The 20,000-nt window shown below is 40.6% G+C and overlaps 1 protein-coding gene across 1 annotated transcript in view; it reads left to right on the top strand.

The window, feature by feature from the left end:
• Nucleotides 1-20,000, top strand: part of lama1 (laminin, alpha 1) — a 53,365-nt gene that overhangs the window by 19,076 nt on the left and 14,289 nt on the right. The window contains exons 10-48 of the mRNA XM_053635013.1: nt 173-330; nt 664-804; nt 941-1,108; nt 1,545-1,649; nt 2,278-2,492; nt 3,147-3,258; nt 3,430-3,540; nt 3,726-3,853; nt 4,094-4,180; nt 4,974-5,185; nt 5,486-5,592; nt 6,549-6,729; nt 6,872-7,008; nt 8,051-8,284; nt 8,635-8,778; nt 9,665-9,847; nt 10,343-10,528; nt 11,001-11,128; nt 11,348-11,468; nt 12,402-12,542; nt 12,748-12,866; nt 13,056-13,336; nt 13,656-13,798; nt 13,937-14,035; nt 14,126-14,237; nt 14,440-14,596; nt 14,937-15,147; nt 15,305-15,421; nt 15,655-15,818; nt 16,097-16,235; nt 16,372-16,474; nt 17,077-17,193; nt 17,751-17,933; nt 18,052-18,206; nt 18,350-18,493; nt 18,582-18,715; nt 19,346-19,493; nt 19,628-19,752; nt 19,893-20,000. The exon at nt 19,893-20,000 is cut by the window's right edge and continues 43 nt beyond it. Of these exons, the coding sequence (XP_053490988.1) occupies nt 173-330; nt 664-804; nt 941-1,108; nt 1,545-1,649; nt 2,278-2,492; nt 3,147-3,258; nt 3,430-3,540; nt 3,726-3,853; nt 4,094-4,180; nt 4,974-5,185; nt 5,486-5,592; nt 6,549-6,729; nt 6,872-7,008; nt 8,051-8,284; nt 8,635-8,778; nt 9,665-9,847; nt 10,343-10,528; nt 11,001-11,128; nt 11,348-11,468; nt 12,402-12,542; nt 12,748-12,866; nt 13,056-13,336; nt 13,656-13,798; nt 13,937-14,035; nt 14,126-14,237; nt 14,440-14,596; nt 14,937-15,147; nt 15,305-15,421; nt 15,655-15,818; nt 16,097-16,235; nt 16,372-16,474; nt 17,077-17,193; nt 17,751-17,933; nt 18,052-18,206; nt 18,350-18,493; nt 18,582-18,715; nt 19,346-19,493; nt 19,628-19,752; nt 19,893-20,000 (5,758 nt within the window). The remainder of the gene's footprint in view (nt 1-172; nt 331-663; nt 805-940; nt 1,109-1,544; nt 1,650-2,277; nt 2,493-3,146; nt 3,259-3,429; nt 3,541-3,725; nt 3,854-4,093; nt 4,181-4,973; nt 5,186-5,485; nt 5,593-6,548; nt 6,730-6,871; nt 7,009-8,050; nt 8,285-8,634; nt 8,779-9,664; nt 9,848-10,342; nt 10,529-11,000; nt 11,129-11,347; nt 11,469-12,401; nt 12,543-12,747; nt 12,867-13,055; nt 13,337-13,655; nt 13,799-13,936; nt 14,036-14,125; nt 14,238-14,439; nt 14,597-14,936; nt 15,148-15,304; nt 15,422-15,654; nt 15,819-16,096; nt 16,236-16,371; nt 16,475-17,076; nt 17,194-17,750; nt 17,934-18,051; nt 18,207-18,349; nt 18,494-18,581; nt 18,716-19,345; nt 19,494-19,627; nt 19,753-19,892) is intronic.

Here is a 20,000-nt window from a genome sequence, read left to right as displayed (position 1 = left end):
ATGTGATTTCAGTATTGAGCATGATCATGCGCTGATGGAAAATGCAGTCTCAAAATCCTTCATTCTGTGTTTCATCATTAAGCGTGTAGCATCAGATGTGGTTGTTTTTCCATTCACTTTCCATTAATGAGTCATGTTGGCCTTTGGCTCTGTTTCTTGTGGGGTTATACAGGTGTATTTCCAGGTCAGTGTGTGTGTAAAGAGGGGTTCGCGGGAGAGAAGTGCGATCGCTGTGCGTTCGGCTACAGGGACTTTCCCTTGTGCACACGCTGTGAGTGTAGCCTTGTTGGAAGCCATAACATCGACCCCTGTAGAGAGTGTATCTGCAAGGTAAGAACGAATCACAGGTCTTGTTTTTGCATGGAAAGACTCACAGGTTTGAATGACCTTTTGTTGTTGTTGTTGTTGTTTAATAGATTATTAAGCAGATAACCCACCATGTTTGATTGTATAGGAATTGTATTTGGATTGCTTTTTCTGTTCCAGTTGAGGTGTACAGTATACATGAACATTTTGTATTCTGATTGAACTCCCATATGAAATATTAATGACTTATTAGACTAGAATTTTCAGTAAAGAGCTCTTCTGCATGTAAACAATTTTCTCATATTTCTGCTGTGCGAATCTGTTTTGATCGAGTGTGCTGCGTCTGTGCTTCTTCAGGCCAATGTGATGGGGGCAAACTGTGACCTGTGTAAGCAGGGCTTCTACAACCTACAGGCCCGTAACCCAGAGGGCTGCACTGAATGTTTCTGTTTCGGTGTCTCCGACGTGTGTGAAAGCTCCACCTGGACCACCTCCTCGGTAGACTTACTTACGTAGACACATATACACACACAATCTAACAGTGTATTTTGCATATGCAATTATTATTCAATATGCTTGATTCGTCTTGAATTTTGAAGTAATAGGAAACTTCACAAAGTGTCATTCTTTCCAGATAGTACACAGAAATGGTTGGCTCCGCCCCTCAACTCACAGCACCTCCGTCTACACAGCCCCTATCATAGAAGACAACCTTATCATCGCTAATAATAATGCTACTGCTGCTAGGAGCTACATCTCCATGTCTACATGGACCGCTCCAGAACCCTTCCTCGGCAACAAGGTCTATATCTTTCAGTCAATTCTCTCTCTCTCTTTCTCTCTCTCTCTCTCGCTCTATTTCGTATTCCTTCTCCCACCCTTCCTGCCCTCTAATTACACCTAATCACTGACAGACTCATTACTACATGTGAAAATAATGAGCTTATACATGACCAGGGTGACACTTAATATTTGTAGCCGGTTGATCCCTCGGGTGATTAATTAAATTGAAATACGTAATTATCCCTCTCAGCATCACCAGCTCGTAGTGAACAGGACGGTAATTAGCATTAGAAACGGTTCTCATTTAGGGGTCCTGCTCTCGTGTTAGTATAAATATGAAAAATCCAACAAATGTCCAGCTGTTATTATTGTTGATAAGCTTTTCACCTAATGAAGTGTTTGATGAACAAGGCTGGAGCTGGAGCTGATATTTGCATGTTTCTTTTGCACTGTAGCTGACTGCATATGGAAACTTTCTAAACTTCAGTGTGGCATACGATGTATCAGTTGACAACAACGTGGACAAAACTCTCCCATCGCATTTTGACGTGATTATTGAGGTAAGCGACATGCCGATTTTAGTAATGTAAGCTACTTTCCCTGCAATCCGCGCATAATATCACTACAAATATGACTATTGCTCAAACGTTTAGTGTTTCATTGATGATTTTAAGAATAAGTTCATTTGGATAACTTAAATAAATATGTGTTCTAGCGTAGGGCTAGGTCGGCTAGGTTAGCTAAAGTTTGGAGATCTCGAGTTCGAATCCCAGTGATGCCTCAGCCATCTATGGCCAGGAGTCCAAGAAAGCAAAATTGGCCGTGCTCTCAGGGAGTGAAGGGTGGCATACTGTCTCTCCCATATCAATCACAGTGACAGTAGCCAATGAGCTCATGCATGCAGAATTGGGCAGATAGCACTTTCCTTCGAGTGTGTTATGCCGTCCCCTGACGTTTCATGAGCAGCAGTCGAAAAGATGTGGTCAGCTGGCTTCATGTTCCTCAGAGGAAGCATGTGATAGCCTTCGCCCTCTCAGGTTTGTAGCTGTCTTGTGATGGGAAGAGCTACCTGATGGGTAGGACTTGTCCATGACTAAATTAGGGAGAACAAGAGAAAAAAAATCCAACAAAATGATGATTTAGTGACTTGTCATATGGTTAACAATCCCTCCTGCCTGACACCACCAGGGGAACGGGAAGGCGCTGCTCCAGCTTCTACCCAGGCGTGTATTCCTGAATCCTCACAGAGAGCAGCAGGTGGCACTGGAGCTCCTGCCGCATGCTTTCATTGATGTTCACACAGAGAGAAGGGTGCAGAGAGACGAGCTGATGAGTGTATTGGCTGACGTGGCCAGTCTCAGGATCAGAGCTCACCTCAACACCAGTGTGGATGGAGTGCTAAGGTGAGAATCATTCACATAAACACCTACCAGCCTAGCCTGTTTATCATGGCTTTGCTTGCCAATCATTCAAATAAATCAATGTGGCTCCGATTATCTATTAAAGAAAGAAATAAGTTTCATAATAAAAGCTCTTCCCGAGTGAGTCAGACACATGGAGACCCACACTATTCTATTTTATGGGTCTGGAACCCCAATCCTTTTCAGATAAGATTTTATCCACATGCATACTTTCCATCTTAGGTTAATCTAACTAGAAATTTCTTCATCTTATTTAGTATGCAAATCAACTCATTACCCATCAACCTCCTGTGTTGTTCCTCCTTTTAAGTAGTATTATACGAAAGATCTGTGCCAAATCACAAATCGTGACTGTTGCATGCTTTTTAATTTCCTCAAAGACTTAATTCATGAACAATGTATGTTATGGTGTACAGTCTTGGTGAGATATTTTAATTGTCAAAGATGCATACATTTACACTAAAACAATTTGACTGAAATGCTTAGATATAATATATGTTTATTAGGTGCATATACATCTGCGTTTTTAGATAAATCATCCCTATCTGGATTTAATCCTGATACTCAGAACTCTTCAAACAACCCAAATGTACTTAATCCTCTAAAAAGACGTCTTTGTTTATTTTGTAATCACAGGTTGAGCACTGTGCACATGGCTGTAGCTGATCCCAGCTCCACAAGCTCTGACATATCTCCAGATGTGGAGCAGTGTGAGTGCCCTTGGGGATACTCCGGGACATCCTGTGAGGTACAAGCACACACAGACATGACATGAGACTTTATTCCCCAGTTTATTCCCCAGTTGTGACAAATTGGCACAAACTTTTTTTTGTTAGAAATATTCAAGAGAGATTCATTTGCACCTCTTTTTTTCTCTTTCTCTGTATTTCCTTTTCCTCCTGCTCTCTGTGCTCGCTAGACCTGTATTTCTGGGTTTTATCGAGTCGGAGGCATCCTGTTTGGAGGGATCTGTCTGCAGTGTGAATGTAACGATCATGCCACCGAGTGTGACATCAATGGAGTGTGTCTGGTGAGTAAAAGTTCTTTAAAAAGTTTTATCAGCTACTATTATATAATATGAAATATTTTTGTAATTTGTAAAAGAATATGGAAATTATGGAAATCATATACTATGGCTTTCACAGTCACCAGATGTGTGTGTGTGTGTGTGTATTTATATATATACATATATAAAACACTCTGATTCTTCCTCAGGACTGCTCTCACAACACTTCAGGACCACACTGTGACCAGTGCCTGCCAGGTTACTATGGTGACCCCACGGAAGGCACGGATGAAGACTGTCAGCGATGCGCCTGCCCGCTGACACTGGCGTCCAACAAGTGAGTTACTGTGTGTGTGTGTGCATGTATTTACGTGCGTGTGTGTGTGTGTGTGTGTGTGTGTGTGTGTGTGTGTGCCAGCCTGGCACTCAGTTCTCTGCTGCCTTTTGTAGCCTTGGAGTCAGGGAATGTCTGTGAGATAGCTGGGACGATTGGAGAAAACTCACTTTAAGAATCTTATCACAGCAGGACTCAATAAACGATGTCCAAAATGTCAGTTGTGTATTTTTCTGTTTACAGCTTTAGTCCGACTTGTACTTTACGAGGTCCTGGAGACGTCACATGTGACCAGTGTGAGCAAGGATACACAGGAGCCAAGTGTGAGAGGTAAACCTAGCACGGTCATGCCTGAAGAGAATGCATTCACTTACATTATCAGACATGAGAGCTGTTTGATTTCCCAGAACAATGTCTGAACTAAATTTCCTATGTGATAAAATTGTATAGTTATGAATTAATACAGCATCTCGATGGGTTTTATTTCTATAAATCCAGATGTTTGAGTCGCACATGATGGGATAATTTGTTAGAATTTAGTTCCAGAAAATGACAATTTTAAGATTGTGGTATATGTAGATGTCAATTTAGGCTTTGTAGCAGCTGTAGATTTCATTATAATGGCCAAATTAATCAACTGTGGGATTTTCATCATTCTTCTTTTTTCTTCTAATGGGTGCTCAGTGAAGATTTTTTGGTCAAAGCGATCTGATCTGATCCATAGGTGCTATAGACGCACACACAAAAGTAAATTGATGATGGCGTGTAGCAGCATTCAGAAAAACATAATGTGTGTCTGGAAAGGATTCAATGATGAGATCACCTTTGATTCTGTAGAAAAACCTGTAGGTATTTTGAACCAGACGTTTGTCTAGACAGGAGGAAATCTCAACAGAAACACACAGAGACACAGTGGAGCCTGAAAAGATTGAAGATACGTAACCCCATATAAAACCAGTGCCACGTTAATAGGGTTATAGTTGGAAAGTTTTATAAACAGGCTTGATTTGAATACTGCATTTACTGGGAAACTTTTCCTGGGTTCTTTCTGAATCCTGCAGAATGTTTTTGATTTTTTTTGCCTGATATAATGCCGTTCATATGTGCATCTCTCCATGTCCAGGTGTGCTAATGGTTATTATGGCAGCCCCATCATCCCTGGTCAGAAATGTTCAGCGTGTGAGTGTAACGGGAACGTGGACCCGTCTGAGCCCGGCTACTGTGACCCTGTCACTGGCGAGTGTTTAAAGTGTGTGAGACACACAGCAGGCCGACACTGTGAGCGCTGTGAGGACGGTTACCACGGTGATGCTATTATAGAGAAGAACTGCCAGGGTATGTGCATCAAAGAGAACATTTTTGGAAAAAGTTTATTTAAAAAAAAAAAAGTTTGAAATGACTTTTGAGTAATGGCAATATCTTTTCACTAAACACAGAGGCTGAATTTGATAGTGCTTCATTTAGTTTGTGTATAAACTTTCTAAATGTAAAAAAATGTCTAGTGGGTTAATAACTTTTGAAAATTAGTATTTAGGGCCATCCAGAGTACAATAATTGTATTGCAGGTCTTTGCACTCTTTTTATAATTAAGTTTTTGCATTAGTCAGTGTTATGTTTGTGTTTTTTTGTGTTTAGCCTGTGGATGCCGTGCTAACAGCTCAGTTTCCGCTGTGTGTAACATTATAACCGGCCAGTGTGAGTGTAAAGCCAATGTGGTGGGAGACAAGTGTGACCGCTGTCAGGTATGATTATATCATTCTTATTTTTCTTGAGTATTTATTTATATACTCTAGAAAGTACAAAGTATGATGTTAAGTTATATACCATAGAATAGCCATGATAAGTTATTTAACCCACACATGGTGGCTCAATGGTTAAAGCTCTGTGTTAATGATCAAAAGCTCGGGGGTTTAACCCCAGCACTGCCAAGCTGCCACTGTTGAGCCCTTGAGCAAGGCCCTTAACCCTCTCTGCTCCAGGGGCGCCGTATCATGGCTGACCCTGTGCTCTGACCCCGACTTCCTAACAAGCTGGGGTATGCGAAGAAAAGAATTTCACTGTGCTGTAATGTTTGCATGACAAATAAAGGCTTCTTCTTTTTCTAAAAACATTGACCTCATTAAGTTAAATATTTTAAGACTAATATTTCATTTTAGTTACTGTAAATGCAGCGCACTGGTCTTTGGCACTGAAAGAATGGCTATGAAATGTGCATGGGATTGATCATATGTTCCTGCACCCTCATTTGGATGGATGGAGGGAGATGCTGGTGAAAGAGGGCAGAGATTTTCTGGTGAGAAATCAGGCGTAAAAGGAGCGCAGCTGTTCCTGAAGCCCAGTGTCAGATGCTTGGGCTGGGGTAAGTGGTGACAATTGAGTCCCAGGCAGTCTGGAGCTCCAGTGGGTCCCTGTTGGATGTGATGCCTGACATTTGGCCAAAATGGATCTAATCAAGATGAATGACAGAACTCACATTTGTTATTTGGATAGTAATTGTTCACAGTTTGTTATGGCAAGCTGTTCTGTAGGGCATTTGTAAGCACATTTGAGACTCTCTCTCTCTCTCTCTCTCTCACACACACACACACAACTACAACTTTTGTCTCAACTCTCCATTCTGTCTTGCTTCATAGCTCTTGCTTTTTTTTCATTAAGGGAGAATTCCTGGTAACGCGTGGCTGTTGTTTGTGTCCATCAGGTCGGTTTCTTCGGCGTTAACAGTGGCGATGGCTGCAGGGAGTGCAGATGTAACCAGTCAGGATCAGTATCAGAAGCGTGTGATGAAGATGGCCAGTGCCAGTGTACTGTTGGTGTAGGAGGCGATAAATGTGACCGCTGCCAGCACGGCTACTACAATTTCACAGACAACGGCTGCACACGTGAGATTTCCCTTTCTGCATTTTAACGAAACATCATCACAGATGCTGTGTAAAATAATTCAAGATGAGAGCTGCAAAAATGACCTTTGAGGTTTGATTGTAATTTGTACGTACTCGTTAAACTGTCCACTTTTACGTATAGCTTGCGACTGTGCTCACACACACGGTAACTGCAATGCTGAGACAGGCGAGTGTATCTGCCCACCAAACACCAGAGGAGAGAAATGTGAAAGGTGTGACAGTGATCACTGGGGTCACAATGCTGTGACTGGATGCAAGGTAACATACAAAATACATACATAATAAATAATAAATTGCAGTGTATGTGGTTGGCAATTATCAGATTATTCAAGTGGTTCTGGAAAACAGCATACTATGAGTCATTTAAAGCAGTGGTTAAAGCCAGGGGGCATCATTTGGGTACTCGGTGTATTTTATTGCTTTTCGAATAGAATGCATAAATGAAAAACCCCGCGTTCCCTCTCCCTCTGTATTTTCTTTTTGCTGGGGAGAGGCGGAGCTTAGTCTGCCTTTTATCTAGCTGTCACTGATGACCAGTATTGCCACCTTAGCGACTTTTCAGACCCCTTTAGTGACTTTTTTTTTTTTTGCAAAAAAAGCGCCCAACTTTTTGGACAAACCTTAGCGATTTTCCAAATGTGGCCAGTACTGTCCTGCAAGGGCGAGGTCTTGCTTTCCCGCTGCGCTCTCACCTCTCTCTGCGTCTGCTCTGTTCAGTGAGTGTCTGAGAGCCGGAGATTTAACAATGTCATAGATAACGAGACGCAGACCTTCTTCCTAACTTACATCATTCATATGCGAATGTTTTTAGAACGCAAGACGAATGGAATACAACATGTTTTACATGTAAAATAGTACACGCTATTACAGCCTAGTTCTCTTGTTCAAAGTAGTTATAGTGTTCAGAAACATTTTTTTATCATTCATTTTCCATACCTGTCCGGTATATAGTTTTATACAAGTCATAAAAGCTTTTTTTAAAGTTTTTTTTTAATCATGAAAACATATCTATCTATCTATCTATCTATCTTTAATTTGCACTATGGACTTAACAGCTTGAATAAGGACAGCATTCCATGCGACCAAATACGCTAAATATATTTTTGCCTGTAAAGTAACTCTGGTGGGTTTATTGGCAAGTTGCAAGGCATTCAATATATATTTAAGAGTTAGCTGCCTCATGTAAACCAAGAGTGGATAATAATTATATCCAAGATTTTTTATTTATTTATTTATTTTAATTTTAAGAGTTTTCAATTTCTAACTAAATAATCATGTTTCTATCTATCTGTCTTTTCAGCCATGTGAATGCAATGTATCCGGCTCAAGCTCGTCTCAGTGTGACCTGCTCAGTGGTCAGTGTGTGTGTAGGCCGCACTTCACTTCTCAGAAATGTGACCGTTGCACTCTAGGCTTTAGGAATTTCCCAGAGTGCACTGCATGCAACTGCAATGCTGACGGCACCCACGAGGAGTTTTGTGACTCCGGCCTGGGAGTCTGTGGATGTGAGGAAGACGGACAGTGTGTGTGCAAGGTAGTGTTACGGCACCCTCTTGTGTTAGCACCGTTACCTTGGTGTTCGGTTAAAGCAATGTATCTGAGGGACTCTAATGTCATGGCTTATGTTTTATTTCTCGTTATTTAAGGACTATTCTGTTGTTTGCTTTGAATTGTTATTTTGGTCTTTTAAAAAAACATTGCCACAATGAAATTGGTGTAAAAGGAATAAGTAGATAAAACAGTTAACCTAAAAAAAGAAATTGTAAATGTATAAACAAGTGATTGCTATCAGATCTGATTTGACATATTTCCTGATGAACAGATTTTTCCACAGTATTTTTATATATATTACTCTCTCTCTCTTTTCTCTCTTTTGTCTCTCAGGAGAATGTAGGTGGTGGTGGTTGTGATGAGTGTAAGAGCGGGACATTTGGTCTGTGGAGGCAGAATCCAGCTGGCTGTAGCCCCTGCTTCTGTTTTGGGGTCTCCTCCATCTGTGAGGAGCTCGGTGGGCTGCTCAGAGTGCCAGTGAGTACACTTTCCTTTTCAGATTCCGCTATTGCTAAGATGCACCATATGAAAAGCACGTTATTGATATTTTTCATGTCTCAGTGTTATATACTTAACATAAAAAGCATTGAATTAGAGCAAAGCCATACTGTATAATAGAGCAGCTGCTCTTTGGAAATCAGCAGCAGTGTGCATTAGTTGAGATGCTGATGATGAATAGATGCACTGAATAAAAATTCAGAGTATACTCAAGCAAGGCACATAAAGAAAGAGCTGAATCGAATACACTCTAATTGGCCTGAACTGAAGGTATGAAGACAGTCAGAACGGAATGGGATGTCTAATGGATGCAATCACAGGCTAGCATGTATTGACGGATGGGGTCAAAGCTTTTTAATGTTAGTCTGGGAAGATTTTAATAGAATATGTACCAGGAAATATGATTTACAACCCCTCTTGCTTATTCATCATTTTTAATGCAGTTATAATTGTTGCATAAATTTGAATTTCACAGTTCAGCCAGAGGTCGCATATCAGATACAGTATGTATAGGATGTTTTCACAACATGATGTTATTACTGTACAAAATAATCTGGAATTGGATTTTAAAATATCAGATTTATCACGCTTTTTGCTGTTCACACTGTCGTGAATAAAACAAGTGTGCCACATACGAGTAGAAGCTCAGATTTGGTCCAGTTTTATCTGCAGTGTGAGCGTAACCAAAAATGTAATCATGTGCATCATGAAAAACAACAGGATTTGTAAGACAAGGCATATTTGCAGTATCAAAATAATCAGCAAAGTAGCAGCACAAGTCTGGAGGTTGTTTGACAGCTCATCAGCTATTCATTTATTGCTATTGCTACATTTGAACAATTCTTTCCGTTACTGACTCTATTAGATCACAGCGGGTCCTCCGACGGAGCATCTACATGTAGTGACTCAGAGTGACCTACAGGGGACACTAGAGGGTGTTTATCACACAGAGGGAGAAATTCTGCTGGATGTGGCTCAGCTCCAGACTGGTTCAGCTCTCACTGGACCGTATTACTGGCGACTGCCTCAACCCTTTCAGGGCAGCAAGGTAGAGCATTACACACCAGGGCTGTCAGATTCCTTTAAAAATGCATTCCAACATTAATTAGCTTAGAGTCTTGTACCACTGTGGACAGAGAAAACATTAGCAGAAGCACTGCACTACGCATTTGTAGCAAATAAACATGTATCAATTAAAAATGGTTTTGCTTTCTTAAAAGAAATGATCTCATTTTAAATTGCAACCCACGAGCCATATAGAAATCAACACACAGTTAGGCCAAATACCAAATGGTTTCATACTACTATATTTCCCTACTACAATGAAACTGTAGAAACTACATAGCGCACTATACGGTATGTCCAACAGAACTGATTTAAAATATTTATATATGCAAACACAGCTCACTTTTGGTCGAGTACATTGGATCTTAAGCATTCTAGAGTCCCACAGCAATAAAGTGAATCTTTCACTGACAATATACGAACACTATTTTAGATATGATGTAACACAGCTGAGTTGATGTCTTATATTTCTCTGCAGCTGCTGTCCTATGGAGGTGAACTCTCATATGCTGTAACCTTTGCTGCTATGGATGGATCAGGTCTGTCCAATCATGAGCCTCAAGTACTGATGAAGGGAGGGCACCTGAGGAAGCTGGTGATTTACATTGACATGCCTGCTCCAGAGAACGGCATTCGCACCATGCAGCGTGTCCCTCTCACAGAGGTGAGCTTCACTCACACACCCACACAACACGCAGAGTACTGTACATATAACTGATCACAGAGGTGAGCTTCACTCACACACCCACACAACACGCAGAGTACTGTACATATAACTGATCACAGAGGTGAGCTTCACTCACACACCCACACAACATGCAGAGTACTGTACATATAAATGAACAGAGAGGTGGAGGGGCAATGGTGGCTTAGCGGTTAAGGCTCTGGGTTACTGATCAGAAGGTCAGGGGTTCAAGCTGCCACTGTTGGGCCCTTGAGCAAGGCCCTTTACCCTCTCTGCTCCAGGAGCACTGTGTCATGGCTGACCCCATGACCCCAACTTCCTGGAATGCTGGGGTATGTGAAGAAAAGAATTTCACTGTGCTGTAATGTATACGTGACCAATAAAGACTTGTTATCATTAATTAAGTTTAAAGGTTGTTTAGTGAAACGTTAATCTATGTTTGACTGGACAGCACAAGTGGAAGTACTTCAATGCAGTATCTGAGAAAGCTGTGAGTCATGAAGACTTCATGTCCATTCTGAGTAATGTGGAGTACATCATCATCAAAGCCTCATATGGGACAGGACTCCAGCAAAGCAGGTCAGCACCCTGAAATGAAAATTGTCTGATCTACCTATCTGTTTAGTGAATTTTCAGCAACTTTCAGTTCTGCCTTTATAATAATACTCAATAATAATTTCAGTTTGTGTGGCAATTTTGTATAATAGTACTGCATTTTATTTGCAGATTAGATTTTCATCTTTAGGGTTTTTGGACCTGAAGTATGGGTGTCTATTTTTTTTTTTTGTCTCTGTCCAGGATCTCAAATATCTCCATGGAGACGGCAGTAGATATGGATGAAGCTCCCGAGGGCATGGAGGTAGCCAGGCTGGTGGAGATGTGTGAATGCCCTCCAGGTTATGCCGGCCTGTCCTGTCAGGTAACTCCAGGACTCCTGATCTCTTCACTGCTAACATCAGTCCCTTGTTGTCCGTGAGGACTACTGTAGTAGCATTGGCAATTTATATGCAGGATATGCACCATACAAACATTCATGGTATTGAAGAATAAAGTCCAATTCACGCTGGATGTGTTAGATGTGTGGATGTGTGTTTAATGGTCACATGGTGCGTGTTTCAGTCTATGAGACGTGACCTACATGCATAAAATCACACATTGTTGATCTCAACGTTTTTTCACTTGCATTAGTATCTGAACCATAAATCCCATAGGGAAACATCACACACTCCTTCTTTCTATACACTGTAAACTCATTTCATTCATAATTTGCAATAATTGAATTATTTTTTACAGGAGAAAAATATATAATAAGAATCTGCTCTGTATTTACTGTCCCACTCACCAGTTATACCAATTTGGTTAACTTAATTTAACTTAATTTAAAATCATTAAAGGGATAGTTCACCCAAAAATGAACATCAATTACTCACCATCATGTCATTCCAAACCCATAAGACTTTCATTTGTTTTCAGAACACAAATGAAGGCATTTTAATGAAACCTGGGAGATTTCTGTCCCTCCATTTACAGTCCAAGTAACCAAAACTTTCAAGCTCTGAAACGTTCATAAAGGCATCGTAAAAGTAATCCATGTGACTCCAGTGGTTTAATCCCAGTTTTATGAAGCGGTACGAATGCCTTGTGTGCGCAAAGAAACTAAAAATAAGTCGTTATTCACAAAATATTAACAACTTAACATTTAACAACTGCTACCGTACTTCCATTAAAAGTGGGCTTCAGTAACCATGTTTTAGTTTCTTTCCTCAATACCCAATGCTATTCCTTTTTCATGTGTTTCATGTGTTTTTCTGTGTCAGTTTACACTGTACATGCTTGCATGTGTTTATTGTAGGAATGTGCTCCAGGTTACTACAGGCAGAAAATATCTGAGCTCAATGTGAAGGGCAAGAACAGGCCTCTGATTCAGCCATGTGTGCTCTGTCAGTGTAACAACCATAGCTTGGCATGTGACCTGGACACGGGCGAGTGCCTGGTAAGACAGCCTACATCATATTTATCACAACTGATACCCAAACTTTGTACTGTTTGTATATGTATTACAACATCATTGACACAATTTTAGATTACAGCAATTACAGTATTAGCTTTATTTTCCAGTATGTCTTTGTATTTCTATGAATAGTAATTGGTAGTGAAATACACAGACCTGTTTTTCCTGATTATTCCTTTTTAACCAGGGCTGTCAGCACCACACAGCGGGAGAACACTGTAATATATGTGCCCCAGGGTATTATGGCCAGGTGAAGGGATCCATCAGTGACTGCTCACTTTGTGCTTGTCCACTACAAAGTAACAGGTACCAACTCTCACTCCTAGACCCCAAAACATAGCTATATTTTTCTATTATAATGTCAGTGGCTTCAAATTTCTTTAAATGACTGTTAATATTAAAGGCTGATTGCATACGAAATGCTTGTAATGTAATAGTTGGTAATAAGAGTAATAGATGACAAGTGCACTAACTGTCGGTGGTGTATTTGTGCAGTTTCAGCCCCACGTGTGTACTGGAAGGCGTCGGGGATTTCCGCTGTAATGCCTGTAAACCTGGCTACGAGGGACGCTATTGTGAAAGGTGTTCACTGGGTTACTATGGTAACCCCTCACAGCCAGGTGGGAAGTGTGAACAGTGTGTGTGCAGCGAGAGCGGCTCGCTGCACAACATGTGTGACGCACAAACAGGGAAGTGCGAGTGCAAGACTGGGTTCAGGGGTCATCTGTGTGACCAGTGTGAAGACAGGCACGTCCTCACTGACGAGCAGTGTGTGTGTGAGTATCCTGAGCTGCAAATACACACACACACACACACACACACGCAGATAGTCAGAGCACCATGTTACACTCTCCATATAACCATTATATAGAGAAATGCAAGCCTATAATTTAGTTCCGTGTTTAATAATTTAACAAGTCTGAACACCAGTTTATATCATTGGAACTCATCAAAGACTTCAGACTTCAGGAGATCTTGAGGTTATTAGGAAAATATAAAGTCCTGAAAAAGGCCTTTAACCTCCCTTTATGTGTACTGATGTAAATAATGTAAATAACCTAATGCTAACTAATGATGAACTAATGCTTTCTTCAGCATGCAATGACGAGTGCACTGGCATGCTGCTGGATGATGTAGATGCTATAGAGGCCTCGATACAGTCCCTGAACCTCAGTGGTGTCATCCTGGCTCCATACAGCCTGCTGATCAGCCTGGACAACCAGACCCAAGAGCTTCAGGTGGATGCACAATCATCATCACTTTACTCATTATTACCCAGAAATCCATATCAACTCACTTGTTAGGGATCAAAAGATAAAATTATACCCTAATATTAATTAAACTAATGAATGCATTAAATATTACTATTCATATAGACCAAGCTGTCATTGGAGCAGAACTCAAGCTATCAGTTGAACAGGCGAGATGAAGATGTATCACATATCACTAAACAAGTGGATCAACTGCAGCAAAAGGTTTTCCCACCACATCTTATCGCAGATCTGATGGATGAGTGAAATATACTTGGCAGCTCTTTCAACACTTTTCTTTCTTCATTTTTTTAGGCTATGAATGTATCTGCTTTTGGCGAAGATGTGTTGTGGGCTTCTGAAGAGAGCATTAATCAAGGAAAAGGCCTTCTTGGCCTGATTTCTAATATTCACACTGCTATCCAAGGTACACGATTCCTGTGTTCATAGCTAGTTTATATAATAGTGTGCTATTTATATATGGAAATATAACATTGCATAAACCAACGTTGTGAGTAGTTTTTATATAGTGCTGTATCTTTCAGAGAGAGGTATATGAAACAGTTATCTTTACAAATAACCAGTTAAAATGAACTGTCACTAATGTGACCTGGTTTTGCTTGGCGTAGTTGTGGAAGAGGAAGTGAGAAACCTGAATGAGACAGAAAGAGAGGAGATGGAGGCAGGACACAGTGCTGTTTTGCTGGAGCAGATGGGGGCGATGTTGGAAAAGATTAGGGCCATCGACTTGGTGAACAGCAACAGCGCTGCTGTAGAAGAACTCAGGTAAGCCACTTAACATGGTTTTACAGTATGTGTATTACATTTTGTCAATTCACTAACATTAGCTAGGTTAGTTAAACAGCTAACTTAGCATATAAATCTTAGCAGTTAGCTGTATGACTTTGTGGGGAGGGGGGATTCTACTTAATTCAGTTTTATTTGTATAGTGCTTTTAACAACGGACAATGTCCCAAAGCGGCTTCACAGAAATATAGAAATTCAGGATATAGATTTTAAATGTATGAATTTATCCATAAGAAATAATAAAATAATATAAAATAATATTCAACATACTAAACCTGGATTCTTCAGTGTATAAATACATACCATGTTACGTTTGCAGTGCTGCAGTTGTGGTGCTTGACAGTGTGCAAAAGGAAATAGTGGAACCCTTCGATCAAACTGAGAATCTGAAGCACAACATCTCCAGTAACCTAGCCAGGCATCACCAGCATCTCCAGGATTTCCAGGAGCTCCTGAACACAGCCAAGGACCACAATAATCACACAGAACATCTTCTAATGAATATCTACACCAATCTGGAGGAATACAAGGCGAGTGTTTCTCTTGATTTGAGCTGATGGTGTTTGTTAGGTGTTTGTTCGGATGCTTGGCTGTTTATTAGGATGGGATTCTCAATAAAGGAATGGATAAACGTTTGGAAAATATTTCAATGTCGTGTAAATGATTGGCACATGAATGTTTCGACAGACATTGAGGCATAATGTGAGCAGTCTGAATCAGTCAGTGGAGGCACATCTGGAGGAAGCTCAGGATTTTTTGACTGACGCACTTGATATCAATGAAGACATGCGCAATCTCACAGCGGTGAGGCCTGATGTTTTACTGTTACGTTCAATTACTAAACCCTTATTCAGCAACTCGTGCCCAGAACATAATAGTCTCAATACTCTACTGCGAAAATGTTTTTACGATGCACAAAATGGATTTAGCTTTGCAGAATTTAAAGCTAATGTCTAATGTGGTTAACGGGTGTTGTTTTGAGTATGAAGTCACATGATGTTGGTGTAAGATGTTGCTATTTGTCACTGGCTAATCAGAGGGTGGAGGAGGCTAAAGAGGAGCTGCTGCAGTGGAGCCCCACTGTGAGGAAGCATGTGGACACTCTAATGATGGAGTTGACCAAAAGAGATGCACTACAGTTAGTGTACAGAGCAGAAGACCACGCCCAAGCACTCAGTAAAGAGGCACAGACAGTCTATAGGTGTGTATCCATGTGTGTCTGAGAGAGTTAGAGAGAGATAGGTTTAATATTTGAAGTGTATTGTATATACATACACTTTAATAATTTTTTTAAACTACCTAGTTACATTCATCACGCATTGTACCATTGTGCATTGTGTTACTAAGGATATTTATAACTAATAATTTGTGCAATGCCGACAGGAAGGTTCATAGATGGTGCCTATAACTATCTAAGGTCAGATATAAAAGCCATTATGCAGTGGGTGTGATATGTGTCTTGTTGTTTGTCTTGTGCAGTACTTTGTCTGGAGTTAGAGAAGCAACGCTGAATGCCACCTCCACTTCTCGGGGAGTATCCGACATCAGTGCCAACATCCAGCAGGCTGAAGATGTGGCACTCTCATTCAGTCAGAATGCTAGTTATGCCCTTAACCTGGTGAGTCAATCAAACAAACTTAGAATAAATCTTAAACTTGGTGGATTAAATCTTGGGGTTGTTTTCTAGTTTAAAAAGAATGCAGTGTCACATGGCTTGCATTTATGGTTAATTTGACTCTTTTCCCCCCTAAAAGACTCTGCATTCGAACGAGTCCTTAACTGAACTGAGCAAACAGGCTGTGCAGAGAAGCATAAAGCTTTTAAATGAAAGTGCAGATCTGAGTAACCACACTGAAGGTAAGTGATCTTGCAGACACAGGTATATAAATGACTATGCAACAGAAATCGAAATGAATCCATATATCGTTGTTATATGGTCATGTGCAAAAATAAGTACTCCCCATGGAAATTGTTGGCTTTTTTGACATATTTCGACAAGCAAACATTTGATCCTCTTTGAAACAGTGCCTATTAATAAAGTTGATATACAAAACCACAAGGAAAATGAGCTTTTTCAATCATTTATTCAACAGAAATATCAATAGTTGTGATATTCTTGGAGTAAAATATTGGATGTTCTTATAATCACTGGCACCCAATCTTGAACACCTGAATCTAATTTTATGGATTTGAAGGTGTGATAAATGTAGGGGTGTACTTACTTTTTCCATGTGACTGATCTGTTTTTTGTTCATTTAAATTGTGAAAATTACTACAAAATGTACATTTTACACAACAAAAATCGGTGATAGAGTGTAACACTTTTATTAAGATGCAGTGTTTCAAAGAGGATCAAATGTTTGCTTGTCCAAATATGTCAAAAAAGCCAACAATTTCCATAGGGTGTACTTTTTTTTTTAAATGACTGGTATCTTATTTATGTTTATCTCATTTCCCAGAGCTTGTGCTGAATGTCAGTGCTGTAAATAGCAAGCTCAGTGTAGTCAGAGCGAGTGTGCACAACTTCTCCAAGCTGCTTCCTGAGGCTCTGATCAACCTGGAGAGCCTGCCCAGTGGTGAGCCTTCACACACATTTCAAACATAACCACAATAACAGGGCCTGCCTCTCTGACTAGCACTGTATATATTCCTGCTGTCTAATGACGCTACTATTAGTTCAAATTTAACACGCTTACTTATTAATACAAATACAACATCCTGATTGTCGTTATTTTAAATCTTAACATGTACGTAGAGGGTGCACAGTGGCTTAGTGGTTAGTACATTTTCCTCGCACCTCTGGGGTTGGGGGCTAAATTCCCCCGTCCTCCCTGTGTGCATGGAGTTTGCATGTTCTCCCCGTGCTTCGGGGATTTCCTCTGGGTACTCCGGTTTCCTCCCCCAGTACAAAGACATGCATTGTAGGCTGATTGGCATTTCCAAATTGTCCATTGTGCCCTATGATGTTTTGGCACCCTGTCCAGAGTGTCCACTGCCTCGTGTCCCCGGGATAGGCTCCAGGCTCTCTGTATAGGATAAGTGGTAAGGAAAATGGATGGATGGATGGATGGATGGGACATGTACATATTATAATCTTAAAATGTTATCTGAGTCAGTACTACTCTTTGTGCAGGAAATAGAGAGCAAGTTCTTGAGGCACAGCAGCAAGCAACCAAAGCCAATGCCTCATTACAGAAAGCTCTAGAGCATTTGGAGGACTACCGCATACAGCTAGAAGCATCATCTTCAGCTGTGAGCTCAGCCAAGAGCAGTGCCAGCACTGTTAATGCGATGGTTAAAGACTCTGAGGACACTGGTGAGTTCCTAAATCCTAAATTTATTGAAAGAACATATTTTTATTTGCATTAGCAATCATATACTATACACCACAGTTCTGCACTTACTCAGTATTAATTATTATTCTCTTTTATTAGCCAGTGCAGCTGAATCGAAGCTAAAAGAGGCTCAGTTACGGACAGAGAGACTCTTTGACAGGTTACAACCTCTGAAGATGCTGGGGGAGAACTTGAGCAGGAACCTGTCCGAGATAAAGGAGATGATCAACCAGGCTCGAATGCAAGCTGCCTCGGTCAGTGTTATTATGTTATATGAAGAACATATTGCATGACAGTTATGATTATTTCACTTATGTTAAATAAGGGATTCACTAAATGATTCACTAAAACTGTTGAAACAATTATACCCCTGATGTTGGATCCTGCTTTGGTGCAGATCAAAGTTGCAGTGTCAGCAGCACGGGATTGTGTGCGTGCATACAAACCAGAAATCACCTCCAGCAATTTCAACACACTCACCCTTACAGTGAAAACTACTGACCCAGACAACCTGCTCTTCTACATGGGCAGCAGCTCCAGCGTAAGCCATTATGTCCCTATTAACTTTCTTTGTCTATATGTGTTTTTTGGGGGTTCAGTTACTAATTGAGCTGTTGTGTCGTTATCAGGTGGATTTCATGGCTCTTGAGATGAGGCATGGAAAAGTGGCCTTTCTGTGGGATTCAGGCTCGGGTCATACTAAACTGGAGTACCCCAACTTGCAGATAAACAACAACAAATGGCACAGAATTAATGCCACTCGGTATGTTTTGCACTCTCTATTAGCCACAGTGTAGTAATGACACTATTCTTCAGCCTCATACCGCTGGAGATAATATGACTTAGATAATAAGTCTTAGTTACTCAGTTTCAATCATGGGAATTAGTTTGAAGCTCATTCCATTGATTCCTTGCACACTGTTTTGACATGTTGTGTTGGAGCATGCATAAAATTACCATTACTAAGTAACTGATGAGGTCTGAAGATCTGAATGTCACTTGACACCAGAACCGGTGTCACTAGTTTTGGCACTAAATAAAAAAAATAATTCACAGCTATTATACCAATTACATTTATTGCAGATGATTCAATGAATAAATGTTCTCAGAAAATCAAAATGAACACATGAAAGCCTCTTTTTATGGCTGATATAATTTCCTGAAACCACCAGATGTCACTATGCTCTTTTTGCTCGATGTGAAAAGCTCAATAGCTTCATGTGGCTTCATCAGTTCATCACTACTGACTGCTGTTTCAGAATTTCATTACTCCAGTCATAGCTCATCAGTTCATTATTATACTATTATCTGTGTGTGTGTGTGTTTTGGAATGAGAGAAACCTTGATTGAGTTTAGCTGTAATTATTCTGCTTATTATGCTGCTATTTTGTAGATTTGGAAGGCAAGGCTCCCTCACTGTTCAGCAGTTGGACTCGGAGCCGATGCCTTCAGTAAAGACCACAGCACCGGGATCATCCACAGTCATGGAAGTCAACAAGTCCACATGGGTGTTTGTGGGAGGCCTGGGTGGACAGCTTAAGGTAGACCAAGTGGCTTTAACTTTAAAAATAAATTTAAAAAAAGGAAAAAAGTTGGGGGAGGGGGGGGGGGGGGGTGGGGGGGGCATGTGGGTTATGTGTTCATTCAACTTACTTTTTGTTTAATATCTTCCCAGAAATCTCCAGCAGTGAAGATGATTCACTTTACAGGATGTATTGGTGAAGCGTCTCTGAATGAGAAGAATATTGGGCTCTGGAACTATGCTGAAAGGGAAGGAAGCTGTGGTGGTTGCTTCATGAGGTAAGCTAGTCTGATTACTTGGCTATTACTTCAATGTTATCATATATAAGCTCTGAAATATCTAGATAGCTTAATACTACAGCTGATCCCCTCTTTATGTTTATTAATCTGTGGTTGTGGTGTGTATATTGTGATTTTAGGCCACAGACAGAGGAGACCTCTTTCTACTTTGATGGCAGTGGATATTCAGTGGTAGAGAAGTCTCTGCGCCCCATATCCACAAGCATTGTCATGTTCTTCAAAACTCT

Source organism: Ictalurus furcatus, chromosome 1, assembly GCF_023375685.1.
Source record: "Ictalurus furcatus strain D&B chromosome 1, Billie_1.0, whole genome shotgun sequence".
NCBI classification, from domain to species: domain Eukaryota; kingdom Metazoa; phylum Chordata; class Actinopteri; order Siluriformes; family Ictaluridae; genus Ictalurus; species Ictalurus furcatus.
The sequence above is the reverse complement of the archived record's forward strand: the minus strand, read 5'-3'. Positions and strand labels throughout refer to the sequence as shown.